The sequence below is a fragment of the Eschscholzia californica genome, unplaced genomic scaffold, assembly GCF_041429995.1.
Source record: "Eschscholzia californica isolate CP2 unplaced genomic scaffold, dmEscCali1.0.p SCAF_4, whole genome shotgun sequence".
In the NCBI taxonomy this organism is placed as follows: Eukaryota; Viridiplantae; Streptophyta; class Magnoliopsida; order Ranunculales; family Papaveraceae; genus Eschscholzia; species Eschscholzia californica.
The window spans coordinates 45,080,523-45,092,034 of NW_028238461.1; the positions used below are offsets into that span (position 1 = coordinate 45,080,523).

General features: G+C 38.2%; 1 protein-coding gene across 1 annotated transcript; it reads right to left on the reverse strand.

The window, feature by feature from the left end:
• Positions 1-1,824: 1,824 nt before the first annotated feature.
• LOC147545080 (uncharacterized) lies at positions 1,825-10,793 on the reverse strand. Its single transcript, XM_086635789.1, has 16 exons — positions 10,388-10,793; positions 10,067-10,153; positions 9,832-9,962; positions 9,063-9,167; positions 8,806-8,914; positions 8,461-8,529; positions 8,192-8,323; positions 7,083-7,280; positions 6,105-6,150; positions 5,843-5,975; positions 3,311-5,484; positions 3,102-3,232; positions 2,765-2,995; positions 2,578-2,643; positions 2,377-2,499; positions 1,825-2,233 (listed from the first exon to the last, which is right to left on the reverse strand). The coding sequence occupies exons 1-15, from the start codon at positions 10,610-10,612 to the stop codon at positions 2,401-2,403; spliced, it is 3,936 nt and encodes a 1,311-aa protein (XP_086491915.1). The 5' UTR covers positions 10,613-10,793; the 3' UTR covers positions 1,825-2,233; positions 2,377-2,400.
• Between the last annotated feature and the right edge of the window lie 719 nt (positions 10,794-11,512).

Here is an 11,512-nt window from a genome sequence, read left to right on the forward strand (position 1 = left end):
TTCCCATATGGCCCCCTACTTTGTGACCAGCTTCCGCCTGGCCCCCCACTTTACGAAAAATACCCATATGGCCCCCTTCCGTTATAACACCGTCACTCTCTCTCCTCCATCTCTTTTTCTCTCTCTGCCATGTCACGCCACATCATCTGTTACGCCACCTCATCACCTTCTCCGGCAAAGGTCGCCGGCCGGCCAAATTTCCGGTCGGAGACCTTCAAACTAAAAAAAAAAGTTTTTTTTTCTCTCTCCTCTCTCTCTCACTAAATTTTTTTTTTTCTTTCCCCTCTCTCTAGATCTAGAGAGAGAAATGATTGATCCGTTCAAGGTCGGAACAGACCTTGAACAGTTCCGTTCAAGGTCTGTTCGGACCTTGAACAGGTCCGTTCAAGGTCGTTCAGACCTTGAACAGATCCGTTCAAGACGGATTAATCCTCTCTCTCTAGATCTAGAGAGAGAGAGGGGAAAGAAAAAAAAGAAAAATTTAGTGAGAGAGAGAGGAGAGAGAAAAAAAAAACTTTTTTTTTTTAGTTTGAAGGTCGCCGGCCGGCGACCTTTGCCGAAGAAGGTGATGAGGTGGCGTAACAGATGATGTGGCGTGACATGGCAGAGAGAGAAAAAGAGATGGAGGAGAGAGAGTGACGGTGTTATAACGGAAGGGGGCCATATGGGTATTTTTCGTAAAGTGGGGGGTCAGGCGGGAAGCTGGTCACAAAGTAGGGGGCCATATGGGAAATAACCCTTAAATAAATAAAGAGAAATAAATCTGGAAAGAGAATTAGAGAGAGAAAGTAAAACATTAGAGAGAGAAAGTAAAATGCGGAGTGGAGAATCCCGTGATTTTTCAGAGTGGCAATTCCGTAAATTTCTGGATGGCAGCTTCCTTAAATTTGATGGAAAATCGAGGGGGTCACGGTAATTTCTCGTGGGTGGCTGACACTTTGGACTGGGTTTACATTTTTGGCCGAATTTGGACCGGGCTCTTATTTTGGGCCCGGTTTTGGGCCTTTCATCCATTCAAGAAACAAACTACAAAAACACAAGGGGCCCAAAATTTTGGGACAACTGATGTGTAGTTGGCCCACATTTAGTAAGCATGCTAAATAGAGAAAATGACTTGGAAATCCAAATTGGCCACATTAGCATGTGACGGGGTTAAATTTTCGAATCATATATTTTTTTTTCTTTTTTGAATTGTTCAGTGTGTGCCTCAAACCCTTGATCTCTAGGTGGAAGATTATACCTCTTACCACTCCAACCAAGGTTTGTTGACGAATCATATATTACCATTGTTTAACCTAACCTAGCTGGGAAATTTTACATACTCAAGCAGTATGTCTCATTTCATGTCCCAATTTAATCGACAATTTTGAAGTTTAATTGATCTTTAGACTTTCTCCTACATCCTGAGGTTGAGATTTCATGGGATTGAATGGGCCATTATGTTGAGAGTCGTTCTAGTCGGGTCACCACAATGTCATCATTGAAAACACGATTCTGACATGTCCCACACGATGTTGACATGTCCTACAAATTCCAACATGGTGCTGACAGGTCCTACAAATTACAATGCTTGTCTTGAACGTGGATGGCGACTTGAGATGGGTCACTATGTCCCAATCACGTCCTAACAGTAACTCGGTCGAGTTCCACCTATTCCAAATGTTGACAAGAGCAGATTTATCTGGGTGAGGCGCTTACGCTAAAAATTCTAATCCTGTCCTAAATCGAAAGTTACAAGATAGATTTCTCCTATCATTTTTCTCTAATTTGAAGTTGTCTAGTCTAATTTACTTGAAATAAAGGATAAAGTATACGAGTCAGAGATCTCACAAGATTCACCATCTTTATATTTGAGTAAATACAAAGGCTCACCTTCGTTGTGCAATTACACTGAAAACCAGAATTGATTTTATTCTAAACTTCCATCCCTCCATTTCTGTCACCAGTTCAAATGACTTTGGCAAGAAAATGATGGAGAACATTTTTTGCAGTAGCTCTATCTTACCTAAATGAATTGAATTTAGAACAACAGTACATCATCACCTACTCTATCCACAACCGATTGAGGGATAATCTTCACGTGACAATATGCCTTTTTTTTCTTCTTTGGTTGCGACTTGTGAAGAAATGATGTTCTCAGAACAACTTGTATCCTCACTCACTCTTTGCCATCATATTGTGTTTCCTTTACACTGCTTCATGTTGACACTGTATGTTGATCTTGGATGGATACCTAAACACCACAACAAGATCATATGAAAATGGGAAGAGAGAGCGAGTCAATTGCTACTTGAGAGGTATGGGTTCAACACCGACTTGTCCGCCGACGGTAATGCGAGCATTAGATAGTTTTGCCTAGAAAATAGGGCCACATACCTCAATGTTGTTAACCTTTTCAACTTAAGGTGCCGGTGGCTCAAGAAAATCTTGTCTACGTGGGCTTTGTTGTTCCGGAAGTCTATGTGGTGTAGACCGTTGACTCAAGAAGCCAATAAATCCCTGGAAGGAGCAATGAATCATATGAAGTTCATATGTGGGATCGATGAGTAGATATTCGAATGACAAAAAAACAATTACCTGGGTGGACTGTGTGGCACTGGTGTCGTGCTGTAGTGTTGCTCGATCAACAGGCCTCCCTGAACCCTAATATAATTTTTCAGATGGTTGAGTAACCTAAGTTAATATGAGAACTAAGAAACAATTTTTCTTTTTCGGTTAAGCAATCAAAAATGTGCAAAATTTGGGTCATGTTAGAAATCCAAACCTCAGAGTAAACATGTGGGTATATACACGGCATTTGTGGCATATTTGTCACTCCAGCAGAGGGAAAAGGGAAATTATGAGGATTAGAAGTCTCTGGGTACCCGATGACATTCGACGGAAAGAACTCACTTTCGCAAGGAGGTCCACTCCAACTTCCTGACATTAGTCGACATTGTGAGCTCTCAGTTTCAGCTTGTGAAAGAGTTGCCTGATCCACTTGCTCAATAGACCCCTGGACGATTATCCAATGTCATTCATGAACAAACCCAATTTTGATCTGTAACAATTAACTTAATAATGAGATATTAACTATTAAGTTATCGGTCATGTCATCAAACCTGAGTGTAATGAGGAATGCTCCAAGGTCTAGGTGAATAATAAGGAACTGTTGGAGTTACAGATGCCACGGGTGGTCCAGATGTGGTCTCAGTAGCTCCATTCGTTACGTGCACGATTAGTCCATCAGTACCTAAACAAGACCGATGGTTCAGAAACTAACATAACAGCAGAACACCTGAAATTTGTAGAACTTAGAGCATTCACTGACCTGTCGGCCTTGGTTGGGGTTTCTCCCTCCTTTTACCCTTCCCTGACATGCTCTTAATTCTACTTCCGCTCAATTTATCCTTTGCTTTCTTCCGTGGCATATCTTGCTGCACGGTGTCTGTATTCATGTCGTCAAAAGAACGCTCTCTTTCCACTTCGTCATAATTTCTAACATCTTTGAGGGATCTGGCTTGATCTGAGTCAAATTTTAGAAACTTATCCAACTCTCCTAATGCCTGAGCTAGTAAGCATCTAACAAAATCAGTCGAAGTATCAGTGCTAGAACCCTTTACAGCTATAGTGAGAGATATGTAGGCCAAGTCAGCATATCTCCAGGTCAAGGATGAACGATAATTAACCGGCGACGTTTTCCCATAGTCATCAACTGCAACACCAGTTCTTGCATCTCTGGTCCATCTATTCAAATAGTACCGCGTTGGAAGTTCGGCCAATCGCCGGGTATGTAGTATTTTTAATGCATGTGCACATAATATACCCATAATCTCAAACTTTTTGCAGCTACACTTAACTGAATCATCTGAAGAGTTAAATGTCACGGTGTGAGGCTTAATGTTTTCAAAAGACGAAACTCTGTAAGTGAATATTGTCTCATCTTCACCAAGGGACTCCACAAACAAATCCAAAGTACGAACATACTCTTCTTGAAACATTACAAATATTTTTGTTGTATATTTCTCTGCTGCTTGTATCATAGCAGGCCAAACCGTACGTAAATCTGGTTTTGTTTGCCTAGAAAGAGAGTCCTGCTTCCTTTCTTTCTCACGCCGACTAGCTACTGCTTTCTCATATTGAGATACAAATTCCCTCAATGTCAGGGTTCTTTTAAAATACTTCTTGACAAAGTTCATGCCTTCACTTCGTTTAGTTGTTGTGATTCCTGCAGAGAAGTATTCATTTCCATAAACCAATGCCCATCTCTCACGTTTTTGATACAAGCCTTTCAACCAAACGTTCTCTTCTAAATTGTATTTCTTTACTAGAGCAGCCCAACTGAATTCAAATTCATCTTCAGTCTCATTACCATATAAGCAATTCTTGAAATCTTGTGCGAAAGATTTGTGTTGTTCAAACACATTGGAGAGATGCTTCAAAGCACTATCATAAACATGGTATAAACATAAGCGATGATGAGAATTTGGCAATACCTTCTCAACTGCATCTGAAATTTGAGTGGCTTGATCTGTAAATATTGTTTTAGGTTGTTTTCCATTCATTGCATCCAAAAATGCTCGGAACAACCATATAAAAGACTGGGTTGTCTCTTCCCATAATAAGGCACATCCAAAGGGAATCGACTGCCCGTGATTATTTACGCCAATAAATAGTGCACATGGTCTATCATAATCTTTTATCCTATATGTTGTGTCAAAGCACAATACATCACCGTAGAAGCTATAATCTATTCTCGATTTAGCATCAGACCAGAAACAACCACAAATTTGGTTATTGCCATCCATTTGTATTGAATAAAAGAAATATGGATTCTCCTTTTGCATGCAATTGAAGTAATCTAAAAGAATTTGTCCATCACCCTGCATAAGAATGCTTTTTGATCTCTTTTCCATGTGAGGAGAATCCACTTGTGTTAAATTAATGTGGGACCTTCCAGGTTCTCCATTCATACATGGATAAAAACCAGCAGATCCAGTTCCTGTAATCTGTGTATTATTTAATACTCCAAACTGAGAATCTCGTACCTTTCTATGTGATCTTAAAACATGCACTTCAGATGGGGGAACTAACTCATGGTTGTGATCTTCAATAAATTCTGCTACTGAGTAATTCCCATCATTTTGTATTCTGATCACAAGTCGTGCTTTACAGTCAGTTCGTGTCTGTAACCGTGGTTTCGTTGGAGCCCCTCTTGAATGTTCACGATAGACACCTTCTTTAGAACAACAAATAATTCTTCTAGAAACTGTCTTATCTGAGCGATGAGTAGAAGAACTTTTCCGTATACTAAACCCCACAGACCTTGCATACCGATTGTAAAATTCGTATGCCTCGTCATCTGACTGGAAGACCATGCCAAGTTTTGGTACTTCGATCTCATTGTCCTTTATATGTTCAGAATTTGTTTCCATCAGAAAATCACCTCCTGCTGGAAAGAATTCATTAACTTCGAGCGGACTTTTCAAGATATTGTTGTCCATCCTGTCAAGACAGGAAAAGGCAACATCATTTAGAATAAAACACGATTCAGTTGAGCAAATATAGAGATCTCAACACATTCGAGTACAAAACTGTCCCATGCAACAACTAACAGAACTTAGAATACAAGATTAACCTGATTATCACAAGAAACTAGCAGATAAAGAGGTATAAGTGGTCAAACAGTGAAAGTCAGATCGCTTATTAGAAGAAAAAAATATTACGGGAGTCATTGTACTTAAGAAGATAAAAGAAAATGAAGCAACTGACTTTATAGGAAAATAGACATAGTTTTTCACCTCGAGAAAATCAACAATAAGAATATCGGTTATATAATAAAAGCATGAACAGTCCGTCTTACGTTTGAGCCACCTTCTTATGGGCATAATTCTGAAATCTCTTGTCAAAGAATCGGCCTTTCCGTTTTTCACGAAACCTAACTAGGGAAGCAATTCTACGAGAAACATTCATGCACCGTGGGCATTGACCATTCCCTAAAAAAAGATAAATTAAATCGTGAATATAGCTGACAAAAATAAATCATAATTGCAAATAAACACGTAGCTTCATTCACAAAGTACCCTACTGGTTTTATCGAAAGAGTACGTCAATGGTAGGCATACCATTAGGTATTTCATTCCCTCCTAGAAGCGATAGCACATCCTGAACCTGTTTATGCACATCTAGACAAAAATCATGTATTGCTTCAAAAAATGAAGTACCTCAAAGACACCAACTTAATCTGATTAACAATCTAATTTATAAATCACACAAGTTCAACACAAATCAAAAAGACAAACAGGAAAGACCATCTAGAAGTCGATTTTTGGGTATTGTAGTCTTCTGGGAGCAGCTGTCAGCTAATAAAATTAAAATTGAGTTTAATATTTACTCTAGTAGTATTTCTTCGAATACTTCTTGTGAAGTGCAAACGACCATACTAACATATCATTTGTTGACTGTTGTCGCCAATGTTTCATACTACAGTTTATCATAAGATTAACTGACTTCTAATTTGATTATATTTCAATTGTGTTATATACAAGTTAAAACTAGCTAGTTCTGTGTTGACTTAAAAATGTAGTTTTCTTGCACATGAACTTCCAGATTAACAGATAGATTTTCAATAAATTTTGGTCATAGTTCATATCAATTTAGACTCGCCTCAACGTAAATCCTGAATCGACGACTGATTATAGACTTTAGACACATTTGATATACCTGCCAACTACTTTTGCAGGTAAATGAGGAAGAAATCTTGTATTTTGAAATTTGAGTCAGCCAACAACATATACTACTTCTGTTCTTCATGGATCATACACTCTCATACATTTCGTGAACTTTTAGGTTTTCCCATTCTTCCTAAGCTAAAGATATACACAAAATTCAAATCTTTGAAGGGTTTTCAGCTAAATGAAGGAAATTTCGAGCTTTTCGATTACTCATTATTAACAAAGGAATTCATTAAATACATCAATTTGTTCAATTGCTAGGGTTTTAGTTCTTCCAATTGTTAAAATAAGTTTTAAAATCAGTAGCCCACTACAATTAATTAGGAACTTTAGAAATGAGGAATTCAGAAGAAAGCATAAAAGACATACCTTTTCAAATGTAATGTCTTGAAAGACATAAACTTTTCCTTCAAACGAGAGAGTGAGTTCACTCGCCTTCGAATTCAAATCTCGACAATTTACTGAGTTAACTCCAACAACATTTCTCCCAGTTTCCTCTCTTATTGCTGTACCTCCTTCTTCTCTTCTTCCAACACGATCTTCCCCATCGATCTGATTAATTGTAGCCTGAGTATGATCTAAGGGCGATGTTCTTGGATTATCATCAGCCATTTGATTTGAGGGTTAAAAAGGTAGAGTCAAAATGAAAACGAACAGGATTAAAGAACTAACCCTAAAATCATTAATTCGGTGGAGAAGGAAAATACAAATAAAAAATAAAAACCCTAGAGACTAATAGAGAGGGTGAGAGAGTGAGAAATTCAGAGGGAAGTTGGTCTTCGTCATTTTGGATTTCAGGAAGACAATGATTTAGTGAGTCTGACCACACACGGGTGCTATCGGTCAGCGTGGTTGACCAATTACCGAGATAGATTCTGGGGCTGGCTTATTCCGGCCCGGACAGAGACTATTTCAAACCGGTTTGGCAAGCTCTGGACTGCGAATAAACCCGTCTCAAGTCTCAACCCCTTCCGGGCCTGATTTTTTTTAAACTTGATTGACGTGACATCTTTCTGATCACATACTCGTTTTTCGATGTTGAAACACTTCGGTCAGACGCACTACTAACAGTAGAACTACGACCATTCACGGGAGGCGACCATTCACGGGGGGTTAGGGCTTTTTCACATTCACATCACACGACCATGACGAACTTTGGGCTTTTTGCCCACCCATAGTTGAGAGATTAGATTGGAAGTGAGAAGAAAAATGCTTTCCAATTGGGATTTTCCAAGTAGAGAAAAAGAGGAGCATTGCCCTACCACCACAAATCTCTAACTTGACTAGTATATTTTACTTGGAACAAAATGAAGTAGTAAAACGATGTAAAAGATTTCACCTGCGTAATTGATTAGATCACTGTACATATCGAAATATACACTACTAAGGAAAACAAAATTAAAAACCAAACTAAGATTCTTCAATCCCCATCCATTTTCTTCAATGATTAGAGAGTTAGAGACCCATCTTCTTCATCAGCAGCCTGATCTGTTTTGTGACTGGTTATTCCTGTTCTTAGTTACAGCCACACTGTTGTCGACATTCAAAGGTGGTAAGTAAACTGCTTCATTGATGTTTCCATTATCACCACCATCCCCGGAATCATCATCCTTTGTGTAGAAAAAAAGAGAGTCAGACAAAAAGGGAAATTTAAGAGCTTGATCACTACCAAGCACCAAGAGATCTTCCCACTTATCGGTACCTTATGAAGGTGAAAGGAAGTCATACACATTGTTTAGAAACATACCCACTCAGATGTTCTCTCTTCTGCTTTGTTTGCTTCAGTTACAGTCCTCGGAATGTTTTTCAGAGTTCCCTGCACATCATGGTGAGTAAAACATTGAATTTTTTGCAGATGCTCTCATTGAACGTCAACACAGTTTAAGTAGTTAGGATCGGCAATCGAATAACTAGTAAATCAGGTCGGGGCCTGGGGTAGCCCAAGCTGATCTTGTGCCTAACCCACACACGACTGCTTCGGACAGAAATGTATAAAACTGAATGTGGTAGACATAATGCAAAATAAACGAGCAATAAGTTCCAACTAAACAGAGGCAAGATAAACGATAATTGGATGATATGAATATCTGACCTTGCTTGCCCACTTAAGACCACAGGCATTGCATAGAGTCTTCGGGCCATGAGGCCCACGCCGCATCACAGGAGTGGACTTTGAACTGATTTTGCAATGGGTGCATTTACTGAGATAAAGTAAAGATTTATAGTTCAGAAGCAAAGCACAGTAGAGACCTAAGCATAATATGAGTTGAGAAGGAGATTAACTAACCAAACTAGATTATCGATAATCAGACAATCAGGAGGTTATCGATAGTTTAAAATCTGACTTACAGAGTTTCTGATTGTACTGGACTTTCTTTTTTAGGACTCCAGAAGACTGGTTCCGCTTGAGGTGAAAACTTAGAAGATGCAAACTGACCTTTATGACGCTGCATCCTGAAACATCCACGCATGAACGAATAAGATGAGAAAATGGAAACACATTGACGAAAAAGGTTCTTCAAACGATTAATAAAATATGCGCAGTTGTGAATATGCTTCTAAGCTCTTGGTAAATTGAACAGGTTCTGTCAAAAAAAAAATTAAGTCCGTAAAAACATAGTTGTTCGATTACAAATAAGAATCTAGAATCGATGCTCCAGTAGTTGCACAAGGAACACAAAAACATGAAACATACAGACAATATCAAGCACTCTCTACTTCACAAATCTTTAACTACTCGACTTAAACGCAGAATTGAAGAAAGTACACAAATACCGGCCATGAAAGGGTGCATAATTTCAAAGGCCATAGCATCTGCCGCCGAATTTTGTCTTTGTTAGTAGCAAACCACTTTTTACATGTGATACTTAACTCATTGTATTGTCTACTCAAAACTCTAAAACTAAGGATGCTTGATATTTCTTAAAAACCAATAACCAACAGTAAACAACTAAACGATGAAGTTAGTTTTGCAAATTAGAAAGAGAGTTGTAGTCTTGTAGAAGAGTTCTTCATGATAGGAAGGTAAGAATGCTCTCTATCTTCTGATTCATAGATCAACCGAAAAAGCAATGAAATCAACAACCAATAAATCAGAGAGTAAGTCAATGTGCCTCACTTTCGTGCAGCTTCTTTGCGGACAGAACTAATATTCTTATCAGAAGACCGTTCTTTCCGTTTTTCACGAAATTTATTCGAAGAAACAGCTCTATGTGGAATACTTGATCGACGAGGTAACTCGACAACAGCCTAGAAGACATGCAGATAAAAGAGTGAAGGCAAAATCATACAACCAGTAACAAAATAAACAAAGATCAAGAGATAAAACTTGTGCATTATACGGAAACCAGTACCCTTTGACTCTGAGGAGCTACATTTGGTACTCCAGCCATAGTTGAGGGGGTTATGTGACCACCCAATAGTAGCAATATCCCTTGCACCTAAAAGGATCAATAGAGATGATGAAACCCTAATTTAACCAGTACCCTTTGTCTCTCAGAATGAATTCTAAGAACATTAAAACGGAAGAAACAGTTACAAAAACCCTAATTATGGCTAAATTTTCACTAATGAAGTAATCCCAAGAGGAATATCTACGAAACAAATAAGCAAGTTTAACTTTTTTACTAATCAAAATTCGAAAACCCTAAAAAGTAAGTGATAAAAAGAGGAACCTTTTCAGGAGAGACAGAATCAAAAACGTAAACTTGGCCCTTAAAAGAAAGTGTGAGTTGATCCGAATCTTCTTCCCAAGTCGAATCGTCTTCAAACCGAATATGAGGTTTATCAATGGATTCAGCACCATTTTCATCATCATTCATTTCGTTATACCTTCCACGACCAAAGAATTGATTCCTAATTCGATGTGTTGGTAGAGCTTGAGGGTTTAATCCAGCCATCAATCTTTTAACGTGGAGATCAATGAATGATGAAGTTTAATACCAAACACCCCAACCAAAACCCTAATTAGAGTTCATAAATTGAGTGGGAGTCTGGATCTAGAGAGAGGATTTTTCCTGATCAGAAATTTTTATAGAGAGAGAAAATCAAAAGGACAAGGCAACATTAGAAGTTGTGTTCAATAAGAAGTTGTGCCGCCGCCACGTGTTAAATGTAGTGGTCAATGCTGATTCCGATGATAAGTCAACGACGTCGCATTGCATTGGTCAAAGTTGATTCGAAGAGGTGATTTTTTTTTTGTTTGAGAAGAATAGGTGATTGTCAGTTGACCTATTTTAATGCTCAAAATTATCTTAGGTATGCTAATTAGTTTTAATTAAGTGGCGCTTTTGATGCAGGCGCATATCGCGTGGGCCCACGTCCACGGCCTAGTCGGTCAGATTAGCTAGGTTTAGGAAGTTTTTATTTTATGGAAGATTCATAATGAATCTTAGTTTAGGAAGTTACATTAATTTAATGTTTCTATTATTTAGGAAAGACCAGTTTGTGTCTATCTGGGAAAGTCTAGTAATCTATAAAAGGGAGTCTAGTCTTGTTTATTCTTCATATATTGAAGAGAAAAACCATTGAAATTAATCAAGTTTTAGTTTATTTATCGTTTTTTTTTACAGTTCTTCGTTTATTTTATTGTTCTTATTTTAATTCCGCTGCGACTACATCAAGTGGTATTCAGAGCCATCAAAATTCTGGAAAATTTTTTCTTCTCACAAAAAAAAAATAATACAATAAAAATATCGATGGATACATCTCCTCTTGAATGTTGGGAAAATTTTCCACGTTTATGTTGGGATCCAATTAGAGATACAATTCAATTTTATATGGATAGGAAGGATGAAAGA